General features: G+C 43.5%; 1 protein-coding gene across 4 annotated transcripts in view; it reads left to right on the top strand.

Annotated features, from left to right (window-relative positions):
* The window catches only part of cdc14b (cell division cycle 14B), a 125,545-nt gene that overhangs the window by 54,674 nt on the left and 44,900 nt on the right, over positions 1–25,971 (top strand). For all 4 annotated transcript variants that reach the window (XR_004411370.1, XM_033017707.1, XM_033017709.1 and 1 more), the window contains exons 5-11: positions 2,993–3,069; positions 5,870–5,936; positions 6,412–6,474; positions 6,574–6,661; positions 18,607–18,837; positions 19,627–19,765; positions 22,423–22,588. Coding sequence is in view for 3 of the 4 variants with exons in the window: in XM_033017707.1 (XP_032873598.1) it covers positions 2,993–3,069; positions 5,870–5,936; positions 6,412–6,474; positions 6,574–6,661; positions 18,607–18,837; positions 19,627–19,765; positions 22,423–22,588 (831 nt within the window). In the remaining variant the exon portion in view is untranslated. The remainder of the gene's footprint in view (positions 1–2,992; positions 3,070–5,869; positions 5,937–6,411; positions 6,475–6,573; positions 6,662–18,606; positions 18,838–19,626; positions 19,766–22,422; positions 22,589–25,971) is intronic.

Here is a 25,971-nt window from a genome sequence, read left to right as displayed (position 1 = left end):
TATAAATATATACACACATGAATAAATAAACTGATAAAGTGCAAATAACAGATAATGGGTTATTAATAATCAGAGTTTTGTCCGAGCCAGGTTTAATAGCCTGATGGCTGTGGGGAAGTAGCTATTCCTGAACCTGGTTGTTGCAGTCTTCAGGCTCCTGTACCTTCTACCTGAAGGTAGCAGGGAGATGAGTGTGTGGCTAGGATGGTGTGGGTCTTTGATGATACTGCCAGCCTTTTTGAGGCAGCGACTGCGATAAATCCCCTCGATGGAAGGAAGGTCAGAGCCGATGATGGACTGGGCAGTGTTTACTACTTTTTGTAGTCTTGTCCTCTCCAGGGCGCTCAAATTGCAGAACCAAGCCACGATGCAACCGGTCAGCATGCTCTCTACTGTGCACCTATAGATGTTAGAGAGAGTCCTCCTTGACAAACCGACTCTCCGTAATCTTCTCAGGAAGTAGAGGCGCTAATGAGCTTTCTTGATAATTGCATTAGGGTTCTCGGACCAGGAAAGATCTTCAGAGATGTGCATGCCCAGGAATTTGAAGCTCTTGACCCTTTCAACCATCGACCCGTTGATATAAATTGGGCTGTGGGTCCCCCTCCTACTCCTTCCAAAGTCCACAATCATTTCCTTGGTTTTGCTAGTGTTGAGGGCCAGGTTATTGCGCTGGCACCATATGGACAGTTGCTCGATCTCTCTTCTATACTCTGACTCATCCCCATCAGTGATACGTCCCACAACAGTGGTGTCGTCAGCGAACTTGATGATGGAGTTCGCACTGTGACTAGCTACGCAGTCATGAGCATGCAGCCTTGAGGTGCTCCCGTGCTGATTGTTATCGAGGCTGACACATTTCCACCAATCCGAACAGACTGTGGTCTGTGAATGAGGAAGTCGAGGATCCAATTGCAGAGGGATGCGCAGAGACCCAGTTCTGCGAGTTTGGTAACCAGCTTGGAGGGGATGATTGTGTTAAATGCCGAGCTGTAATCGATGAATAACAGCCTGACATATGAGTTTTTGTTGTCCAAGTGGTCCAGAGCGGCGTGGAGGGCCAGCGAGATCGCATCCACCGTTGATCTGTTGTGGCGGTAAGCGAACTGCAGTGGGTCCAGGTTTTTGTCGAGGTAGGAGTTGATTTGCTCCATGATCATCCTCTCAAAGCACTTCATCACCACCGGCGTTAGTGCCACTGGTCGATAGTTATTAAGGCACGTCACCTTACTCTTCTTGGGCACTGGTATAATTGATGCCCTTTTAAAGCAGGTGGGGACCTCAGACCTCAGATGTGAGAGGTTGAAAATGTCCGTAAAAACTCCAGCCAGTTGTTCCGCACAGGTTTTTAGAGCATGACCGGGTATACCATCAGGTCCAGGCGCTTTTCGGGGGTTCACCCCTCTGAAGGATTTCCTGACATTACAAAATGTGGAAAAAGTGAAGGGGTCTGAATACTTTCTGAATGCACTGTATTTCTCTATGACTCTATAACTTTGGGTTGATTAAGCTATTTTATTCAGAAAACTTCCATACTTACCACAAGGTTAAACAGAGAAGTCTTCCTTTATTATTAACATTTTGTATCAGTTAGCCTAGATATTTTTCTTTGCAGAATATTTTCCTTGCACTTACATGATTCGAACTCACTGAAATATATGAATTAATTGATGCTGAACTATCTTTGTATTAGTTTACCTGAAATGACTAATCCTGCCATTACTTCAAGGTCAACTCTACCTTCGTCATTCATCACCAGTTTGAATTGATATATGTTTCTGCCTTATAGGCAACACTTAAATGCTATTTTTCTACTATATTGATAATTCGCTAACAGTATAAGAGCAACTCTCAGAATTGTCAGATTTAATGCTGATTTTTTTAAACATGAAACATGAAGTTGATAAAAGACCCATCTTTGGAACTGTTAGTAGTAAATCCTTAAGATGGTCTCAGATGTACATTAAAAAAAATAATCCAACCTGATCCACTTGGAACAAGAGATATCATTTTTAGTGACATCTTTTACGAAACGCTAGACTATTATTTGCTTTGTGGATACATATAGAAAAAGTATTTTGTTGTGCTCTTACTGCTAGAGTTCATGGTCTTTACATCAGGGGACTGATTTTGTTTAAGTACTTGTGTCCTAATAATTGTCATTTTTCTTCTGTTTTATGTTCCCTTTGAGAGAATTGAGTACTGGACATTGTGGGAATTTACATTTGTGATGAAACACAAGGCATGGTTGGAGCTATCCATAAGGACCACTCCTCTTTCTAGAAGTAACGATTTGACTATTGAATTGCACACAATTTTGCACTTTAACTCTTTTGCTTCAGGAACTTGAAAGATATTGATTAAAATGTCATCAGAAAAAACAAAACACACATATGTGCTAATATATTTTTTGCCTTCAGCTAATCCTTTTATTTGGTTAGTGTATTTTCCTCTACAGTCCATCTCCCTTTTATGGTAGGTGTTGTGATAGGATAGTGAGTATATTTGGCAGTGTAAGTCACCCTGCAAAAGAAAACTGAGTCACACTTTCAAGAATGTTAAGCTATGCTTTCACTGAAGATAGATTTGTTTGTGCTTTCTATTGGCTCTAAAATATCCGCGATTAATACTATTTGACTGCTCGTATTTTATGAAGCCCGAACAAAGTTTAAAAAAAAAAATTCATTACAATCCACATGTAGTGGACTGGGAAAAGAATATTGGTCTTGGCTTCTAATCTTCATGATCTTAAACTAGTTTATAAATGCACATTGCTACATGCTGCAATAGATAGATGAGGTTTTCTTCTGGATTTAATTTGTGTGCAAGTTCAGAAAAGAATGCTGATGTTAATTTACTTCAAAGGATCATATCCGTGTTATGTGTGCTGAAGGATAGGATGTCATGCTGCCTGAATTCAAGACTTTTCGGCATGAGTATTTCATAAAATTGCTGCAAAAATATTCTTAGAATTTCATCTTGTTTCCTTCAGGTAATATATTTGAAAAAGTCCCCAGAGGAAACCTACAGGTTGTTGGTAGGGGGAAATAATATATACCAACCCTTCAGGTAACTCTCTTTAATTCCCTTTCCTGAAAATTGATATTAAACACTTTACAGGCCTGATCAGGAATCATCTCATAAATATGCAACTTGAATGTGGAATAGAATAATTTGCTCTAGTCCAAAATGTATACAGTGATTGTTACTTTGGCTCACTGCTACAGAGGGAAGTGAAAGTTGAATTGCTGGTGCTGTTTCCGCTGCCTCACCAAGATTGGATGTTTGCTAACCTTTCAAAAGTTAGTTGGAGAGCTAGGATTTATGTTTCATAAAAATATTGAGATTAGCTTACTAATGGGTTTTAGACAAATACACTTTAGACTTGACTTTTCTTTAGAGATCCAGGCCCTGCAGCCCACCCATTATGCGCCGCCCAGCGATCACCCCGTATACTAACACTATCCTACACAATAGGGACAATTTACAATTTTGCCGAAGCCAAACCTGTACGTCTTTGGAATGTGGGAGGAAACCGAGTGCCCAGAGAAAATCCGCACCGTCACAGGGAGAATGTACAAACTCCATACAGACAGCACCCGTAGTCAGGAGCAAACTCTGATCTCTGGTGCTGTAAGGCAGCAACTCTACTGCTGCGCCACTAATGCACACAGGGAGGGGGAGAAGAGGAGAAGGGGGAGGGGAGGAGAGAGGGGGAGAATGGGGAGAGGGGGAGGATGGGGAGAGGGGGATGGGGGAGGGGAGAGGGGGAGGGGTGGATGGAGGTGAAGGGGGTGACTTCACTCGCTGCGCGTGGAACATAGCGCAGCAGGCCGCGAGGAGAAAGTTCTTGAAAAGCAAGCTGGGAAGCTTGTGACCTCGGAAGACCTCTGGATCTGCAGTACAGAGCCCACTTGCTTGTTCTTTCCGCGTCTTTTGAAGAACCGGGGGGCAGGGGGGGAGGGAGGGGGGTGGTGACGTCACTCCTGTAAAACAGTGCCCAGCAGGCTGCGCGTTGAAAACTGCGCAGCAGGCCGCGAGGAGCAGAGCCTTTGTGACGTCATCAGCTCTTTAACCAGCTCGTTAACTTCAAAAAAAGATCTCAGATTGGTGAATGATTTTAGTAAAAAAACTCGGGAAATAATGAATCAAATTTTCAGATGAGGCGATTTTCGAGCTCATGAGGTAAATCTCTACCGGAATATGTAAAAATGTCACTGTTGGCGCGTCGGGTTTTCGAGGAGATGTGAATCACAGAAAAACACACAAATACACACAAATAAATACATCCACATCCAAGATCAGAGTTTTATATTATGATAGATATTAAAAACTTTTAAAAGAAATTCCAGATATTAAATATCGTTTCCCTTTCAAAAACTAGCAATGGCCATGCAACATTACATTTAAAGGAGAACCAGAAGACCGATCAGTGAAAATGTTTCAGAATTTTTTTCCATTGGGAACCCAATTAATGAAAACAATTGACATCACAGAGAAGTATTAATGCTCATTCCATTCATCCACATTGTAACAAAATGTAGCAATTATTAAAGTTACTGAGTTTTCAATGTTTGTGTCCTGTGGAAAAGCTGATGTTATTACAAATAAGCACAGGACCTCACAGTGTAGAGATTCTTTTTAGCGCTAATGTTTATATGTAGGGTGACGACCTGTTCCTTAAAGCTGGTCCCAATTTACATTGAAACTGCAGTTCTGAACTTGTGTTGCATGGCTGCAGTACAACATTGGTCCACGTTCCCCTGAATCCTGACAAACAGAACATTCCGAGGACATGCTGTCAATGGTTAACAGACACTCAAACACTGATAAATAAACCTAAAATACACTAGGCAATTTTTTTAAAGCTTCAACTAATCGCATAAAACATAAACTGAATGCTATGGTATCTTTTAAGACAGATCATACCACAGATGTGAATGAATTATCCTTTACAGTCAGAGTTCCAGGATTAGTAAATTAAGGGTTTAAAGTTCTTGATGAACAAGATACTTAAACCTCCTCCCTCGACTCTGTCCAGGGACCCCAACAGTCCTTTCAGGGTAGGCAGAGGTTCACTTGCACTTCCTCCAACCTCATCTACTGCATCCGTTGTTCAAGATGTGGAATCTTATACATCGGCGAGACCAAACGCAGACTGGGCGATCCATTCGCAAAACACCTTCTCTCAGCCCTGATCTCCCGGTTGCTGGACACTTTAATTCTCCTTCCCATTCTTATACAGACCTTCCTGTCCTCGATCTCCTCAATTGTCAGAGTGAGGCTAAACACAAATTGGAGGAACAGCATCTCATATTTTGCTTGGGCAGCTTATAGCCCAGTGTATGAATATTGATTTCTCTCACTTCAGGTAGCCCCGGCATTCCCTCTCTCTCTATCGCTCCCCCACCCAAGTCACACTAGCTTGTTATTTTCACCCTACAAACAGCCTACAATGGTCTGTTTCCTTTATCATCATTACTTTTTTGCATATCTTTGATTCATTGTTCTTTATCTCTCCACATCACTGTCTATTTCTCATTTCCCTTATCCCTAACCAGTCTGAAGAATGGTCTCGACCCAAAACGTCACCCATTCTTTATCTCCAGAGATGCAGCCTTTCCTGTTGAGCTACTCCAGCTTTTTTTGTCTATCTTCCCGTTTCAACCAACATCTGCAGTTCCTTCTTACACAAGATACTTAAACCCATCTTTCGCTACAATCCTGGCACATATGAAAACTTGAGCTGCACTAAATACTATCCTTGTTATCCACTGGTGATGAATACTGTGAGGCGATGCACAAAGTTTGTTTTACTAAAAATATAACGGTGCACTATTTGATGAGTGTAAAATATTTCTTATTGCAGAGACGCTTCATTTGGCACATGCACATATAAGCTAACGGTTCTGAACTGTTTACATGCAGTTAGTAAGGTAAGATGCTTAATTAATAGTCAATTAACATTTCCTGGCACTTTGCTTTACATTGATTTGTCATGAGGTTTAATAACACCATGTTAATATTAGTTTGAGGAAGCTTTTGTCAAACTTGTCCATGTATTTATTTTGAACTGAATTATAGATGGTAGACCACTTGCTTCATCTTTGTACAGAAATGTGTAATGTCTTTATCTCCTCCCCATGTCAACTTGTAACACCATCTGGAGTGTTCCAAAGAGTTACCTTGCTTATCCTTCAAATAATTTATTTTAAATATTAGCTACTTTCTGCAGGAAGCGCTTCTGAAATTGGTAATAAAGTTGAAACTTGTCCGTTTTATATGTGCAAACTGACAAATTTCAAATTTAATACAGAATCGAGAAACCAATTAATTTACTTGTTACATTGCTATGAATAATCTTACTCTGAATTATCTTGTTATGTAACAAACACTTCTAATTTTTTTCAGGCTGTGCAGTATGATTTCTTCAATTTTAATACATTTGATGTGGATGAATATGAACATTATGAGGTTGGTGCTTTAGTTGGATTAAGTGACAACATTTTCTTGATGTATTTACCTCAAGATTGACACGTGTGAATAAATAAACACATTTTAACTTGTTTGCAGAGAGCTGAAAATGGAGATTTTAATTGGATTATCCCCAGCAAATTCTTGGCCTTCAGTGGACCACATCCAAAGAGCAAAGTTGAAAATGGTAGGTGCTAATGTAAATGTGGTGATTAAATGTTCACTTGAGATTTGCATTTAATGTATGTGCATTGTTTTCTTTTATTTTGAGATGCAATGATAATGGTTTATTTGGTGCAAGTGCAAGCAAAGGGGTTGACCTACATGAATGTTGTGAAGGACACGCTGGATAAGGAACAGAATTAATTGTTGATAGGTTTTTGGATAAGGGAATTGGATGTGGTTCATGGAACGTTCATATTAGTGTTGACTTGAATCTGTTGGGATGATAAGCCTGTTTCAATGTTGAAAATACTTTGAAATATTGACTGAACTGAATCTACTATTCTCTTAAACATTCAGTTCATCCAAAACTCCATTGCTTACATTAAATTAGTACCAAGTCCTATTCACCAATCTCCTCATCTCCTCTGACCTTGTGTTTTAGACCTTTAAACATATCTGTTAACTTTGGTTCAACATCTACTTAGTCAAGCAATGTGCCAAACGTGACTTTATAATAGTGATTGTAATCACATTCTCGTAAGTTAGTTGAATAGCTTTAATCATCTAACCCAAGGAAAGTTGGGCATCTCACCCTTTTTTCTTCTCCAATACCTGTAGCTAATTGGAGATTATGCTACTGAACACTGCCCCGAACCTTGAATGCAGTCTAGTCTCATCTACCGCATCTAAATCTCCTCCAGCAGTACTTCGTCGCTCTGTTCCTGAACACTTGAAAGCTCCCACGTATCTTCTTGCAAGTCTTACAGGGTTAAGGATGAGAGGATATCTTATAGAAACATTTAAAATTCTTAAGGGATTGGACAGGCTAGATGCAGGAAAAATGTTCCTGATGTTGGGGGAGTCCAGAACCAGGGGTCACAGTTTAAGAATAAGGGTATTTAGGACTGAGATGAGGAAAAATCTTTTCACCCAGAGAGTTGTGTATCTGTGGAATTCTCTGCCACAGAAGCAGTGTATCTTGTAATGTAGCTGACCTTGTTTCAGATGTACATATTGTCACATTGTGGATTGCAGTTGCTGCACATTTTCCCACAACTATGTCTTTCTGTTTTTTATTGTTAAAAGATAAGAGCTGAATGTACTCACAAGCACCTAAGCAATGGGCTTTCAAGTTCTTGGACTGTTTCCATCTCCCTGAATATCAGCCATTATTTCATGTAGGACCACATGTACGGGCATTCAGCCTCCACTGTAGTGCCACCTATCAATGTGAGAAATAGTAAAGATTGCTTTGGCGGGGGGCAGGGGGGAAGGAATCAATTGTACCAGTAAAAAATGGAACTTCAAATGTTATCTCAATAACAGACAATGTCCCAGAGACCTGAATTTTATTTTTGTAGGGTGTAATCTTTAAGTGTAACATCTACCTCTTCCCCAATTCTGAAGGAAAATCTCATCTATGTTTCCAGCTTTGGCAGTGCTCTTCATTCTGGTAGCAACTCTTCTACATAGAAACATAGAAAATAGGGCAGCAGGAGGCTATTCGACCCTTCGAGCCAGCACCGCCATTCATTGTGATCATGGCTGATTGTCCCCTATCAATAACCCATGCCTGCCTTGTCCCCATATCCCTTGACTCTATTAGCCCCTGGAGCCCTATCTAACTCTCTCTTAAATCCATGCAGTGACTTGGCCTCCCCTGCCCTCTGTGGCAGGGAATTCCATAAATTCACAACTCTCTGGGTGAAAAAGTTTTTTTCTCACCTCAGTCTTAAATGACCTCCCCTTTATTCTAAGACTGTGGCCCCTGGTTCTGGATTTGCCTAACATTGGGAACATTTTTCCTGCATCTAGGTTGTCCAGTCCTTTTATAATTTTATATGTTTCTATAAGAACCCCCTCATCCTTCTAAACTCCAGTGAATACAAGCCTAGTCTTTTCAATCTTTCCTCATATGACAGTCCCGCCATCCCAGGGATCAATCTCGTGAACCTACGTACACCGCCTCAATCACAAGGATGTCCTTCCTCAAATTAGAAGACCAAAACTGTACACAATACTCCAGATGTGGTCTCACCAGTGCCCTATACAACTGCAGACCCGGTCAACCCTGCATTCTGTAAACTCAAACTCAATATAACTTTTGCTGCTATTCAAAAGTGCTAAAAAATGTCAAGTCCAGCTTACCCAACAGTCTTTTTAATGAGGAAGGGTTTAGACCCAATCTTTGCCTATTTCCTTCGCTCCATAAATGCTGCCTCACCCGCTGAGTTTCTCCAGCATTTTTGTCTACCTTCGATTTTCCAGCATCTGCAGTTCCTTCTTAAACATTAAGCCTTTTTAATGATCTGTGTGATGTCTTTTAGAAATGTTTCGAACTTGATAATGAAGAGATAATGAAATTATTTAAATTCTCCTTGTGTTTCAATCACTTCATTAGCTCTTCACTCCTAAATGTTGTAATCCCGGTCAACCCTGCATTCGCATGGCATCTGAACTCTCTGTTCTTGAGTATTTAACACCTAACTACACGTCATTCATACTCCTGATATCAGGTTCCAAGCTCATTTTTATTGGATTCCCTCAGAATTCCTTCTTCACCTTAAAGACCACTTTTTTTTTCTTTTCCCCCCCACACCCCTGTATATTGTCAACAAGCAATGTTCAAAAGTTGCTTTTGTTGAATTCAGTGGTCCATATTTTCTAAGAATCGGTAAATGCTCTGAGCTTATTGCTAAAAACCCCCAACGAACCTGCCGCCACCACTTCCACTGGAAGCTCATTCCACACCACTACCACTCTCTGAGTAAAGTTTCTTCACGCAGGTTCTTACTTTCTTAATCCTTATCCGTAGACTGTGACTCCTGATTCTGGACTCGGTAGCCAGGTGAAATATCCTCCTTGCATCCAACCTGTTAAGCCCCGGCAGAACTTAGTAGTTTTCACTTGTGTTCTTCTAAACTCAAGTAAATAGAGGTCTCATTATCCCTACCTCTCATAAGATAATCCTGCCATCCCAAGAAATAGTCTGGAGATCCATCATTGCACTCCCCCTTGTGCAAGTATATCTGTTCTAAGGAGGCCAAAACAGTAACAGCACTCCATGTGTTGTCTCACAGGTACATGCTCCCAATGTGAGCATCATTGATTTGAGGATGCATCACTTGCAGTACAGTCGCAGACGCACAAACTTAGATGAGTTCTACTCAAAATGACAGTAACAGGGACCATTGAACAATGTAAGGGACAAAAAGATTTAGCTCGGACACTGACAGTAGACAATAGGTGCAGGAGTAGGCCACTTGGCCCTTCAAGTCAACACCGCCATTCAATGTGATCATGGCTGATCATCCACAATCAGTACCCCATTCCTGCCTTCTCCCCATATCCCCTGACTCCGCTATCTTTAAGAGCCCTATCTAGCTCTCTCTTGAAACCTTGGTGGAGAGTACAGCATTCCAATAGAGACCCAGTGTTTAAGAAGGAACTGCAATTGCTGGAAAAATCGAAAGTAGACAAAAAAAAGAAAAAGAAGAAAAAGAAAGGAAGTAGGAGACAGTAAGACTGTGGGAGAACTGAGAAAGGGGAGGGGAAGGAGAGAGAAAGCAAGGGCTGTCTAAAATTAGAGAAGTCAATGTTCATACCGCTGGGGTGTAGATTACCCAAGCGAAATATGAGGTGCTGTTCCTCCAATTTGCACTGGGCCTCACTCTGACAATAGAGGAGGCCCAGGACAGAAAGGTCAGATTGGGAATGGGAAGGGGAGTTGAAGTGTTGGGCCACCGGGAGATCAGGTTTGTTAAGACGGACTGAGCGGAGGTGTTCAGCGAAACGATCGCTGAGTCTGCGCTTGGTCTCGCCGATATAGAGGAGTTGACACCTGGAACAGCGGATGCAGTAGATGAGGTTGGAGGAGGTGCATGTGAACCTCTGCCTCACCTGGAAAGACTGATTAGGTCCTTGGATGGAGTCGAGGGGAGAGGTAAAGGGACAGGTGTTGCATCCCCTGCGGTTGCCAGGGAAAGTGCCTGGGGAGGGGGTGGTTTAGGTGGGAAGGGACGAATTGACCAGAGAGTTACGGAGGGAACAGTCTCTGCGATAGCAGACAGGGGAGGAGATGGGAAGATGTGGCCAGTAGTGGGATCCCGTTGGAGGTGTCCTCCTTCCTCTCCCCCTTCTCAGTTCTCCCACAGTCCTACTGTCTCCTCCTACTTCCTTTCTTCCAGTTTTTCGATGTACATGTTTGAGAAAACAAAACAAAGTTGGTATTTTCAATTTAGCACATAATATTTTCAAGATAGCACTTGATTTTCAGTGTCTTGTTACCATATTATTTGCATTCATTGGCATTATTACTGAATAGTCATTGTCAAGTCAAACTGAAATGCAAGAAACTTGCGAGCAGAGAAATGCTACAATTGAAATCACGAGACAGATTAAAGTGGGCGGAACCCCAGCCTGCCGAGTTCTGCCTGTGGGTCAAAAGGGCACAGAGCACCAGAAGCCAGTGAAGGAGAGACAACAAACTTGCGAGCAGTGAATCCAGCAGTAAATCAAAAAGACTGTCCGAAAAGACTGCCGCGATAGCCAGAAAAGGCAAGCAGGACTGATTTTTCTACAGACCCGATTGGCAGCCGGTTTTTCACCTGTTAAAGACCAAAACTGTTAAAGACCAAAACTGATAAAGACCTAAACTGATAAAAACTAATCTGCCAAAATAAAAGAAGGAGAAAATAAAAGGTGGAAAAGAAGTGTTTGGTCTGAGTGAATCCAGTTCATCATTTCGGGGTAGATAAATTAAATCCCTTTCAAGCGGGGAAACTGCAAAACATTAGAAGACTTGACAGTGAAAAACCGCTGTGACCAGGAGATCTGGAAACAGTAGAAGACTTAACAGTGAAAAACCGGGCGGGGCCAGGATATCTGGAAACCTGGAAAAAAGACAGTTAAGTCAAGATAAATCATGGCTGATGAAGTTGCTGGAAAGTCAGCTGAGCAGCTCAAGCTGAAGAGGACAACAGCAAAACGGGCATTCTCTCGCCTTGTTAACAGCATCATTAGGAACCATGAAGAAATGTCTGAAGAGGAGCTCAGGAACAATTTCAACAAACTCATGCAGGAGGCCGAAAAAGTCATGGAAGCCAATGACGATGTGGAGGCTGGACTCATTGCAGAGCTGGAGGCGGAGCTGGACGCAGATGAAGAAACTGTGTTAACTGAACAGCAAAATGCCGACCTGGCAAAGACTGCAAAGGAGTGTGAGTCGAAACTAAAAGAGGTCAAAGGGCTCATCCAGGACACTCTATGGGCAAACTTTGGAAATGTTGAATTATCCACCTCACTACAGACAGCAGATGGTGCATGTGAACTTGCTGCTGCCACCGCACCATCAAATAGCAACCAAGAAGCATACGAATTCATGCTTAACCACCTGCAGAAACTGGTACAGACTGCAAAGGAGACGTACAGTCGGTGGAAACGTTGGGTCCCTCTGGATGAGCAAGAGAGCTTCCAGAAACACCTAAGAACACTCGAGCTTCTCGTCCCCAAGCTGGTTTCCAGGAAGGCTGACTTCATACAGGCAAGAATAAAGAAGGACGCTGAAGGATTAGCACAAGCGGCGAAAGCTTTCAATTATCCTTCACCAGCCATCAGACTGAGGCCCACGGCCCTTCCTAAGTTTACTGGAAACAAGCGTGACTTTTATAGATGGAGGAAGGATTGGGAAGCACTGCAAAAGCAAGGTGAACCCACTGGATCAAATGAGGTGAAGAAGGTTCAATTGCTGGACAGTCTGGAGGACAAAATTACAAGAGACCTCCGCCTCACAAGTTATAACACTGCAGATGATATCTTTCGTGTCCTAGAGAACCGGTTTGGAAATCAAACAGCTATTGCTATTGAGATAGTGGAGGAGCTTCAGGGAATCCCACCTGTCAGAGGACATCAGCCACGTAAAATAGTGGAATTAATTCAAGCTGTGGAAAAGGCGCTTAATGACTTGAGCGATCTCGGAGACACAGGCGCTATTAAAAATCCACTGATGACAAAATCAATTGAAACCAAGCTTCCAGAAACCCTTAAGAAGGAATGGCTGGTTTATGTAGCTGACAAGAGGAATGGTGTGGCACCAGAGAAACGGTTTGACAGTCTCTTGTCATTTCTCAAAGAGCAGGAGAGCATATACGAACAGCTCGAGCAACTGAGGGACGAGGAGCCGAGTAGAAAGGAAACTCGGATTGAACCAAGACATGCCAGAACCAAGTCTACCAAGTCAGAAAATGACCACACAAGTTGTGTAGTCTGTGGTGACATAAAGCATAAAAGGAAGCTGTACTTCTGCAAGCAGTTTCGAGGGCTAAAGCTGACAGAGAAAAGAGCTGCAGTAAAGAAGTTGGGAGCATGCAAAAAGTGTCTTGAAGTTCACGATGATGGTTCATACTGCAAACCTGCATATCTGTGTAAAAATCAAATCTGCAAGGATGAACAGACTCCTGAGCATCATTTTTATCTGTGCCCCAATTATGAGATGAGGAAAAGCAGTGTGGATCAGAGAAGGAGTAAATTTGGTCCAGAGGAAGATAAAGGCAAGAAGAAATATACAGTGGACCAAGAGGAGTTTTTCAGCAAACTTCCACCAGAGTTGGCAAAACAATGCAGAGATGTGTTCTCCAACACTGCATCAAGAGCCTTCAACACTGCAAAGCATCAGCCAAGCCTCCTAAAGGAAGGTGGACTGCAAGAGCATCCAGTGATTATGATGCTTCTGGAGGTTATAGCAAATGCTGGACAAAAGGTTGGGACATTAATTGACTTGGCTTCAGATACCAACTACATAACTCACAAGGCTGCGAGTAGACTGAACCTTAGGAGTGAAGACATCACGCTTATCGTCCATGGAGTTGGGGGGATGAAGGTCCACGTAGAGACGATGCGCTACCTTCTAAAGATCCGAGTGAAGACTCCCAAGGGCACACTCAAGTCGCACCAGTTAGTTTGTTATGGATTGGACAGCATTGCAGATGTTCACAAACATGTGACACCACAGCAGCTGCAAAAGTTCTTTCCAGACGTCCCACTTGAGGAACTTGTGAGACCAAAAGAGATACATTTGCTCATAAGCCATAGAGAAGGTCAGCTAGCGCCTCAGAGGATTAGAACTGTTGGAGATCTCATTCTGTGGGATGGACCACTGGGAAAGACTGTTGGAGGTTGTCATCCTGAGCTATTTGAGAAGCTTACCATGTCAGCCCACATGTCCAAAACACACTTCGCAAGATCAATGAGAGCAGCTGCTTTAAAGTATGAGGAGCTCACTGCCCCAGTCCCTGAGGAGCTTTCACCAAACGGACAGGTCGCCGTCAAAGTTCAGAAGTCACGTACATCAACCGCCAATCGGGACTTCTTGGATTGGTGGAAGTGGGATAGCATTGGAGCAGCATGTGAGCCAAAGTGCGGGGGTTGCCGCTGTGGAAACTGCCAGCCAGGCGGAAAAGAAATGACTCTTGCTGAAGAGAGAGAGCTCGAAGTGGTAAGGGAAGGCCTCACCTACGTAACAGGAGACCGTCACAGTAAAGACCCACATTGGCATGCTAGCTATCCTTGGTTGGAAGACCCAGCTTCTCTACCAAATAATAAAAGGACAGTGGAAGCCACATTTCTCAGGACGGAGAGGCAGCTATCCAGAGAACCTGAATGGAAAAGTGCCTACACAGCTCAGGTGCACGACATGGTGGACCGAAAGGCTGCAATCAAATTGTCCGAAGACATGATTGCAAACTGGAAGGGACCAGTGTGGTATGTGAGTCACCTTATTGCTCCAAACCCCCACTCTGTCACAACCCCAGTGAGACTAGTGTGGAACAGCAGCCAAAAGTGCAATGGTGTCAGCTTAAATGATTTACTGATGAAAGGTCCAGACGTCCTCAACCAAATTCGCGCCGTCCTCCTCAGATTCAGAGGCGGAATCTATGCTGCTCTGGGAGACATAAAGAAGATGTATAACTCAGTCTGGTTGGAGGACCGTGAAGTACACTTACACAGATTCCTCTGGCGAGATTCCGAGGACGAGGAGCTGGGAGAGTATGCTATCACAAGAGTGAACATCGGAGACAAACCTGCGGGGTGCATTGCACAGTTGGCAATGCGTGAGACTGCTAATCTTCCTTCTTTTACCCACCTCAAGGATGAGCAGCAAGTACTCCAGAAAGACAGCTATGTTGACGACATCCTCACATCTCACAACAGCCTCGACCAGTTGAGAATCATCACAGCAAATGTGGAACGAATCCTAAAAGCTGGTGGGTTTGAGCTCAAGCCTTGGGTTCTGTCTGGCCAAAGTGGGAGGAAGGAGGACAGTGATGCTTTAAAGAAAAGCAAAACAAAAAGCATGATCCTACCAAACCAAATGCATGGTGATGATAACAAGGCACTTGGTCTGGGCTACATTGTTGAAGAGGACATGCTCCACGTTATGGTGGGAATCAATTTCTCCAAGAGAAAGAAAAAGATGCGGCTTGGTCAAAGCCTTCTACAAGAGCAAATCAAAACTCAGACGCCAAATCCCCTAACAAGAAGAGAGCTTCTCAGCCAGGTAGCAGGGCTATATGACCCCATCGGCATAGTGGCTCCTGTTAAGCAAAAGGGAGCGATTCTAGTACGCAGAGCTTTCCAAGAAGCAAAAGAGGGAAGCTGTTCGGTCAGAGACACATGGGACATGGCACTCTCAGATGGACTCAGGGAGGATGCAATTAAGCTCTTTGAAGAGTACGAACAACTTGGAAAAGTCAAGTTCGTCAGGGCACTGACTCCCTCTTGCTCCGCAACTGAACCCTTGGGAATCACCTTTTCTGACGGAAGTGAGCACACCTACGGGGCAGTGATGTACCTGAGATGGGATTCAGACCATGGCCCAATTGTCAGACTTGTGGAATCCAAGGCCAAGTTAACTCCCTTGGACCACAGAGGAGACGCTGTTAAAGCAGAGATGTGCGGAGCAGTGTTCGCCTCACGCTTAAAGAAGTATTTTGAGCTACACAGTCAAATTCAAGTGGCGAAGTGGTATCATCTTGTGGATAGCCAAACAATCCTTGGTGCAATACAGCGAGAAAGCTACGGATTTCAGACATTCTTCGCCAATCGGATTGGAGAGATTCAAACAAGCACCAACATTCAGGACTGGCGGTGGATTCCTGGCCCACAAAACATCGCTGATGTAATCACCAGAGGTGCCAGCCCTCAAGACCTTGATCAGTATTCGGAGTGGCAAAATGGACCGAAGTTCCTGGTCTTGCCTGTGAGTGAGTGGCCAATAAAATCAGCTAAAGAACTGGCTGCCACTGCCAGAGAGAACATCAACAAGTTACAGAAGAAAGCTTTTGTTGCAGCACTATCAAGAGCCAAAGTAGAGAACCAAGAACCGGAACCAACAAGCCCAAAGAGACCACCTGCAGGGTCAGCTATTCAGAACCTTGTTGATGTCAAGCGGTTCAGCATTCTAACTCGACTGATCAAGACAGTTGCATGGATTTGGAGAGCAGCGAAGAGGTTTCTTGGCAAGAACAAAGCTCTAAACAATCCAAAGTGGGAGGCCATCTCTTTGACAGGAGTCATTACAGTAAGAGAACGAGAAAATGCTCTAAAAGACATTTTTTGTGCTGCGCAATTGGGCACAACTTTCCCAAGCACCACAACAGATCGACTGGTAGCCTATAAAGACCAAGATTCTGGGCTGATGGTTTGTGGTGGCAGAGTGCAGAGCTTTGAAGAGGATAAAATTGCTGTTCCCATCCTACCCGTTGATGCCTGGGTGTCCATGCTGCTAGCTCGGGAGGCTCACAGGGAGAGTCATGACGGAGTGGCTGGGACCTTGCTTAAAATGAGAAGAAAGGCTTGGGTCATAAAAGGAAGGAGAATTGCTCAAAAAGTCGTTGATCACTGCATAATCTGCAAGAAAGCAAAAGCAAAGAAATGTCAACAAGTAATGAGTGATCTGCCGCCTGAAAGAACTGAACCTGCTGCTCCTTTTGAGTTTACAACAGTAGACCTCTTTGGACCCTACCACGTACACGATGACGTCAAGAAGAGGGTAAAACTCAAAGTCTGGGGAATTGTCTTCTGCTGTATGGCCAGCAGAGCCATCCACACAGAGTTAGTCAACACCTTATCAAGTGAAGGGTTTCTGATGGCTTATCAAAGATTCACAGCAATCCGTGGGCACCCCAAGAAGATCTGGTCAGATCCAGGCACTAATTTTATTGGCGCAAAACCAGTCTTAGAGGAACTATATAGGTTTTTGGACAACCTGGACAGAGCAGCTTTGGAGGAGAACGCAGCTAAAAATGGAACAGAGTGGATGTGGAAAATCCATCCTGCTGATTCTCCACACAGAAATGGCGCTGCGGAAGCTGCTGTGCGTGTTGTGAAGAGAGCGCTCCAAAATTTTGGAAAAGAATCGTCACTCAGTTATAGTGAGTTTCAGACAGCTCTTTACATAGCAGCCAACCTGTCAAATGAACGTCCAATCGACGCCAGGATACAAAGCCGGGAAGACTGCGTTCAGTACATCACACCAAATACTCTTCTGCTTGGCCGAGCATCTCAGTGCGGAGACATCAAGACTTTTGACTTTTCCAGCTACCCCTACAAAAGACTTAGAGCAATGCAGTCGGAGGTGAACAAGTTTTGGAAGAGCTGGAGCCAACTCGCTGGTCCTAACTTGTTTATAAGGAGCAAGTGGCACACCACTCAGAGAAATGTCACTGCCGGAGACATTGTCTGGTTAAGTGACCAAAATGCACTGAGGGGGCAATTCAAGCTGGGCAGAGTCGTCAGCTCCAATCCAGACCGCAAAGGCATCGTGAGAGACGTTAATGTACGGATCTTTCCAAGCTACTCCATTCCTCTGACAAAAGCTTTGAAAGGAAGGGCAAGGCATTCCACTCAGGGGAAGGAGAGGATCCAAGCCACGATAGTTCACAGGGATGTTAGGCGGTTGGTTGTCTTACTTCCAGTAGAAGAACAAGACAAAGATGCATCAGGTGACTAAGTTCAAAACCCCATTAAAAGTTTGACTTTAAAGCGTCGATCTCCCAAGTGGTTCCATTGGAAGATCGAGTGGGAGGTGTCAAGTCAAACTGAAATGCAAGAAACTTGCGAGCAGAGAAATGCTACAATTGAAATCACGAGACAGATTAAAGTGGGCGGAACCCCAGCCTGCCGAGTTCTGCCTGTGGGTCAAAAGGGCACAGAGCACCAGAAGCCAGTGAAGGAGAGACAACAAACTTGCGAGCAGTGAATCCAGCAGTAAATCAAAAAGACTGTCCGAAAAGACTGCCGCGATAGCCAGAAAAGGCAAGCAGGACTGATTTTTCTACAGACCCGATTGGCAGCCGGTTTTTCACCTGTTAAAGACCAAAACTGTTAAAGACCAAAACTGATAAAGACCTAAACTGATAAAAACTAATCTGCCAAAATAAAAGAAGGAGAAAATAAAAGGTGGAAAAGAAGTGTTTGGTCTGAGTGAATCCAGTTCATCATTTCGGGGTAGATAAATTAAATCCCTTTCAAGCGGGGAAACTGCAAAACATTAGAAGACTTGACAGTCATTTTATTCAAACGCTACTGTAGCTGGGTTGCTTTCAAGACCAACTCTCTGACATACATTGTAAATAACTTTTCCTATATGACCAGTGACGGAGATGTCTAGATTATAAACAAAGATTGTGCGCTTATGCATATCAGGCTTGGTTTTATGCAAGAACTAGTATGCCAACTAAGTTTTCTAAATGAAATTTCTGTTTTAAAGTGAAAGGAACTAGTTTCTACTTTAGAAGTGTGCAATAAGCCATCATAGGATTAAAGACCATATTTCAGGTACAAGTCCTTCATCAGGACTCGGATGATATGCATTGTCCGCAATTTCTAGCTTCATTTATTTTGTTGTCTCAAACATGTTAAAAGTTGGAAACACTAATCAGTACATAATTTCTTTCCCTTTTTGAATAGGCTATCCTCTGCATGCCCCAGAGGCCTATTTCCAATACTTTCGAAAACACAATGTCGCCACAATTATTCGTTTAAACAAGAAAATGTACGATGCCAAGCGATTCACAGACGCTCGTTTTGAGCACCATGATCTCTTCTTTGTGGATGGGAGTACACCAAGTGATACCATAGTCAAAAGGTTCTTGAATATCTGTGAGAATGCAGAGGGTGTCATTGCTGTTCACTGTAAAGGTACAGTTCCCCATTAACATTTGCAGTATTATTAGTATTATAGCAAATAATGGTATTATAGCAAACATCTTAAAAGGGAATTTTTTAACTGAAAGTTTCAAACACAAATATAGGTTGCTCAATGTATGAAATTAAACTTGTCCAATGGAGGCCCCAGATGAGTGCTTTTCATTTTCAAAACTCTAATTGAATGAATCATATTTTTTTTTAATCCCTGACCTTCAGATATTGTGGCAATTGTATAGCCCGAACTATAGCCTAGTGTTTTTGAACACCACCCAGCTTCAGCTTCCGTTCAAGTGAGCACCATCTGCACTTGGAAATGTATCCCTGATTATTCTTCACCTTTGGGTGATAATCCTGCATGTCCCATCTCCGCAGCACAATGAGAGCATGACGGAGCATAGCTGTTATCAGTAGTGGATTTTCTGTCTGGTACTTTAGTTTTTTGAAACATGGAAATAGTTACTTTAATGCACTATGAATTTTAACCATTTAACCATATAACAATTACAGCACGGAAAACAGGCCATCTCGGCCCTTCTAGTCCGTGCCGAACACTTATTTTCCCCTAGTCCCATCTACCTGCACTTCGACCACAACCCTCCATTCCTTTCCCGTCCATATACCTATCCAATTTATTTTTAAATGATAATAAATTGGATAGGTATATGGACGATTTTAGCTTGTGTTCCAGTAAAAAGAACCTTTTGCTGTACCCTCTGTATATTTAACATATTTTAAAGTTTTTGAACATGAGAACTGACTGTATACTTTGAAATATTATAGCTGGCTTAGGCCGAACGGGTACTCTTATAGCTTGTTATATCATGAAGCACTACAGACTAACGGCAGCAGAAGCCATTGCCTGGATCAGAATATGTAGACCAGGATCAGTTATAGGACCACAGCAGCACTTTTTAGAAGAGTGAGTAAATGCCATACTTCATGGTGTGAATACTTATATCTTAAGTGATGTGAAATGTAATAAAGTTGTTTTTTTCCCCAATCCTGATATCTGCTTAGAAAATGTTGGTAATGTTTAACAGGTCAGGCAGCCCCACTTGGTAATATTGCTACTTGAGCGGCTGATAATTATTTGTTTCTGTTTCATTTCAGAGTTCTGCATTATTTTCTTCTTGGTTTCCTGATATCTGCTTGACCTATATCTGCAATTAAAGAGACACACAAAAAGCTGGATTAACTCGGCTGGTCAGACATCACCTCTGGAGAAAAGGAATAGGTGAAGTTTTGGGTTGAGACCCTTCTTCAGACTGAGAGTCAGGGGAAACATATTACTTGCTGCTGAGAAAATCAACACAGTGAAAGAAGCCAACTGGTATGTTGGACCCTTTTCCCTGACACTCGGTCTGAAGAAAGGTCTCAACCCAAAACGTCACCTATTCCTTCTCTCCAGAGATGCTGCCTGACCCGCTGTGTTACTCCGGCTTTCTGTGTCTATCTCCGGTTTAAATCAGCATCTGCAGTTCGCTCCTACACTATATCTGCAATTGTTACATTAAAATTCCTTTTGCTTTCACATTGCCACGATGTTGGTTTTAAGATACAGTGCATTCAGAAACTGAACATAGGCCTAAGACTGCAAATCTCGAGAAGAGTTTCCAAGCTATATAATTTGTCAGTGGGAACAGTTGATACAATACCAGAATGAGAAGAGTCTCTCATGTGTTCTTGCACAGTATAGAGTCATGCAGCATGGAAACGGGCCCTTTAGTCCAACCGTCCCTGCCAGCCAAGATGCCCTAAATTAAGCTAGCCATCTAAGCTAGTCCCATTTGGCTAGTATCCTTCTAAATTTTTCCTATCCATGTATCTGTCTGAGTGTCTTAAATACCTCATAGTACCTGCCTCCACAGCCTCCTATGTCGGCTTGTTCCATACACCCCCCATCCTTTGAGCGAAAAAGTACTGAGTATTATTTTTTACAAGATTTAATGTCTCTGTTATCTAAAGTATTGTTTTGTAAAAAAAACTGCTGGTATCAGGTTGCCTAATATTAGTTGCTCTGCCAACTGTTAGAAAGCTAACAGGAATGTATAGTAAGTTGGATATATTAAATTCTATTAATAAACTAGACCAAGTGCAGACCCGTTGGGTCTGTTCCCCCAACGTGCGGTTGTGGGGGGGGGGGGAGGCGGCATGCAGCGTCATGCACTAACTACCCCTCCCCACACTCACGCTAATGGAGGGGAGGAGGGGGGAGAGAGAGAGAGGGGGAGAGAGAGGGAGTGCTGAGAGGGGGGGGGAGATGTGGGGAGCAGGGAGGGGGAGGGAGGGTGGAGGGAAGGGGGTAGGGGTGTGGAGGGGAGGGGGGTATAGGGGAGGGACGGTGGGGGAGGGGATGGAGGGGGAGAAAAAGAGGGGAGAGAGAGAGAGGGGGGGAGATGAGAGAGAGGGGGGAGAGGAGAGGGAGGGAGGGGGGAGAGGAGAGGGAGGGGGGTAGAGGAGAAGGAGGGGGGGAGAGGACAGGGAGGGGGGGAGAGGAGAGGAGAGGGAGGGGGAGGGAGGGGGGGAGAGGAGAGGGAGGGGGGAGAGGAGAGGGAGGGGGGGAGAGGAGAGGGGGGAGAGGAGAGGGAGGGGGGGAGAGGAGAGGGAGGGGGGGAGAGGAGAGGGAGGGGGGAGAGGAGAGGGAGGGGGGGAGAGGAGAGGGAGGGGGGGGAGAGGAGAGGGAGGGGGGGGAGAGGAGAGGGAGGGGGGGGAGAGGGGAGGGGGGGGGAGAGGAGAGGGAGGGGGGAGAGGGAAGGGGGGAGAGGTGAGGGAAGGGGGGAGAGGAGAGGGAAGGGGGGAGAGGAGAGGGAAGGGGGGAGAGGAGAGGGAAGGGGGGGAGAGGAGAGGGAGGGGGGGAGAGGAGAGGGAGGGGGGGGGGGGGAGAGGAGAGGGAGGGGGGGGGGGGGGGGGGGGGGGGAGAGGGAGTGCCTTTTTACATCAACCCAAACCCAAACAACCATTTGCAGGCAGTGCTTTTTTACCTCTAACCATATTTTCATTTTCAAACCAAATTAAGGGTACTCACAGTGCTGTAGACATTTGTCAGTGTCATTCAGAGCTCTGATTGAGGCACACCACTTGCAGAGACTGATTGAGGCACACCACTTGCAGAGACTGATTGAGGCACACCACTTCCTGGTTTTATAGTCCCTCCCCCTCCCTCCAGCAGGGGCAGCAGAGAGAATGGAGAATTTTGTAAAAACATTAATATCTCTGTCAATTTTCATCGACGAGAAATATCCTCGGCACACATGCGGCGGAGGGGGGCCCTGAGCGAGGTGGCCAAAAATGACGGCCGTAGGTGGCGGCGTACTCTCGGAAATCGCAGCACAGAAAGCCAAAACCGGTCAAGAACAGACTTTTAGTAATATAGATAGATGGTGACCTGTGAAACAGCTGCAAATGAATGTTGTTTAATGGGGAGCAGAGGAAATGGGAGTTATTACATTGCCAGGGGAAAGATGAATCTGCTGGGGATAGTTTCTAAAATAGGTTGTGTAGACGGAATGAAGTACATTTTTCATTCCTATGTCCTTCACATCCTTGCATTATCTTTGTTTATATTGTGCTTGGCAGGAAACAAGCTAGCCTATGGGCCCAAGGTGACCTGTTCCGTGCTAAATTAAGAGAACAGATGAATGGACAAGAGAAGGTTGGCGTTACAAGGATCCTTTCTGGAGTTGATGATATTTCCATTAATGATGATCAGAATAGGATGTGTGATGAACTAGAAAGTCACGTGGTATGTGAAATATTGGAACATATTTTACTCGTTCTGAAAATGTTGACTTAGAAACATAGAAACATAGAAATTAGGTGCAGGAGTAGGCCATTCGGTCCTTCGAGCCTGCACCGCCATTCAATATGATCATGGCTGATCATCCAACTCAGTATCCCGTACCTGCCTTCTCTCCATACCCTCTGATCCCCTTAGCCACAAGGGCCACATCTAACTCCCTCTTAAATATAGCCAATGAACTGGCCTCGACTACCCTCTGTGGCAGAGAGTTCCAGAGATTCACCACTCTCTGTGTGAAAAAAGTTCTTCTCATCTCGGTTTTAAAGGATTTCCCCCTTATCCTTAAGCTGTGACCCCTTGTCCTGGACTTCCCCAACATCAGGAGCAATCTTCCTGCATCTAGCCTGTCCAACCCCTTAAGAATTTTGTAAGTTTCTATAAGATCCCCTCTCAATCTCCTAAATTCTAGAGAGTATAAACCAAGTCTATCCAGTCTTTCTTCATAAGACAGTCCTGACATCCCAGGAATCAGTCTGGTGAACCTTCTCTGCACTCCCTCTATGGCAATAATGTACTTCCTCAGATTTGGAGACCAAAACTGTACGCAATACTCCAGGTTGTGGTCTCACCAAGACCCTGTACAACTGCAGTAGAACCTCCCTGCTCCTATACTCAAATCCTTTTGCTATGAAAGCTAACATACCATTCGCTTTCTTCACTGCCTGCTGCACCTGCATGCCTACTTTCAATGACTGGTGTACCATGACACCCAGGTCTCGCTGCATCTCCCCTTTTCCTAGTCGGCCACCATTTAGATAATAGTCTGCTTTCCTGTTTTTGCCACCAAAATGGATAACCTCACATTTATCCACATTTATACTGCATCTGCCAAACATTTGCCCACTCACCCAGCCTATCCAAGTCACCTTGCAGTCTCCTAGCATCCTCCTCACAGCTAACACTGCCCCCCAGCTTAGTGTCATCCGCAAACTTGGAGATATTGCCTTCAATTCCCTCATCCAGATCATTAATATATATTGCAAATAGCTGGGGTCCCAGCACTGAGCCTTGCGGTACCCCACTAGTCACTGCCTGCCATGTGAAAAGGACCCGTTTACTCCTACTCTTTGCTTCCTGTTTGCCAGCCAGTTCTCTATCCACATCAATACTGAACCCCCAATGCCGTGTGCTTTAAGTTTGTATACTAATCTCTTATGTGGGACCTTGTCGAAAGCCTTCTGGAAGTCCAGATACACCACATCCACTGGTTCTCCCCTATCCACGCTACTAGTTACATCCTCGAAAAATTCTATAAGATTCGTCAGACATGATTTACCTTTTGTAAATCCATGCTGACTTTGTCCAATGATTTCACCACTTTCCAAATGTGCTGCTATCCCATCTTTAATAACTGACTCTAGCAGTTTCCCCACTACCGATGTTAGACTAACTGGTCTGTAATTCCCCGTTTTCTCTCTCCCTCCCTTCTTAAAAGTGGGGTTACGTTTGCTACCCGCCAATCCTCAGGACCTACTCCAGAATCTAAAGAGTTTTGAAAGATTATTACTAATGCATCCACTATTTCTGGAGCTACTTCCTTAAGTACTCTGGGATGCAGCCTATCTGGCCCTGGGGATTTATCGGCCTTTAATCCATTCAATTTACCCAACACCACTTCCCGGCTAACCTGGATTTCACTCAATTCCTCCAACTCCTTTGACCCGCGGTCCCCTGCTATTTCCGGCAGATTATTTATGTCTTCCTTAGTGAAGACGGAACCAAAGTAGTTATTCAATTGGTCCGCCATATCCTTGTTCCCCATGATCAACTCACCTGTTTCTGACTGCAAGGGACCTACATTTGTTTTAACTAATCTCTTTCTTTTCACATATCTTGAACCTTGAACCTTCTATATAATATAATTCTATATAATTTTTTTGTTGAATTAAGCACATTTTGAAATAAATGTTATTCCCTTAATAATAACACATCATACATTATCATTAATGGACAGCCTTAAGGTAAATTATTTTTGGCACTTTCATGCAAATTTTAATTAATTTGTGTGCACTGGCAGGAGAGACTTAAACTGTGGCCCTTCTACTTGATACTTATAATTAAAGTCCTTGTAATTTTTGGACCCAACTTCAGCACATCTCTGTGCATAGTCCTTGACCTTTTGAACGTGCCATTTTGCAGTTGTGGAAACTGAGTTTCCAACTTACAGTGGGCTTCTTTCACTGTGTTGATTTTCCCAGCAACAATTAATATTTGGTTCATTATGGTCCTCAGGAACAGCCCACAGAGCACAGAATCCTGTGTCATACAGTTGTTCTTGATAAATACCACTGCATCTCAGCCCAGACATGAAACAATGTTTAAATGTTTGCTGATGAGGCATTCTGCCAAGTCACGGGAAGTGTTCCCAAGTATACTTTATTCTTAATATATATAGCAATACAGTCAGGCTGTATGATTATGTTCATTCGCTGTACCAAGCAATTCAATACATTCAGTTGCAATATGTCAACATCATTCATGTTTCATCCCCAAACACTGCATCAGTGAGATGTTTGAGAAATTGCTGCACACATCCTGGCCAATTCATGTCCTGTGGCAGTTGTAATATTTAGGTATCTTGCCTGACAAATTGGGCTGAAGAGTCTCTTTCAGTGCCACGTGGCTCTGCTCTATGACTTGCATGGGTTAACTAATTTGGAGAAGTGAAAAGTGTCCAAATCTGTCCTTGTATTTCTCTTTGATCTCCATTGCGATGGTGTAAGCCAAATATTTATTTGGATTCTTGTCTGCCGAGCTGCACTAAGATGTAGAACATGGAGGTAGGCAGGGAATAGATGGATGCAGACCATGCTGATGGTATTCATTTTGATTGACATCATGTTCTGTGCCATCTTGGTGTACTGTTCTTTGCTCCAACACGACGAATTATAAAATGGCATATTATGTATAGAACATTTAATTGGTTCATCACTGAACATTTTCACACATTAATAATAAGATTTTGCTAAGTATTTTATTGCATTATGGTAGTGTGTCTGGACTAACTCCAGTCTGAAAAACAGAAGGTCAGTTTGCATTTTGATAACACTATTTAACTTTGAAAATGTTCCACTGTGCTTTAAGAAGAAAGGGGAGGATAAGAAAATTAATAAAGGAAAGAAGAATTGATCGAAAGGTTTTTAATGGGACAGATAAGTTTTGGATCGGAAATAGCTGAAGTGGCTAGAGCACATGATCATGTTAACTGTACTCTGCAGATGCAATTGTGTTATTTGCAACAATTTAAATTGCTGCAATTAACAATCTGCCTTTAACTAAGTTATTTGGTTTATAAATTATTTTTTAAAAACAATCATTTTGAGGTA

This window comes from Amblyraja radiata, chromosome 3 (assembly GCF_010909765.2).
Source record: "Amblyraja radiata isolate CabotCenter1 chromosome 3, sAmbRad1.1.pri, whole genome shotgun sequence".
In the NCBI taxonomy this organism is placed as follows: Eukaryota; Metazoa; Chordata; class Chondrichthyes; order Rajiformes; family Rajidae; genus Amblyraja; species Amblyraja radiata.
Note: the sequence above shows the minus strand (reverse complement) of the source record. Positions and strands in the feature narration are given on the sequence as shown.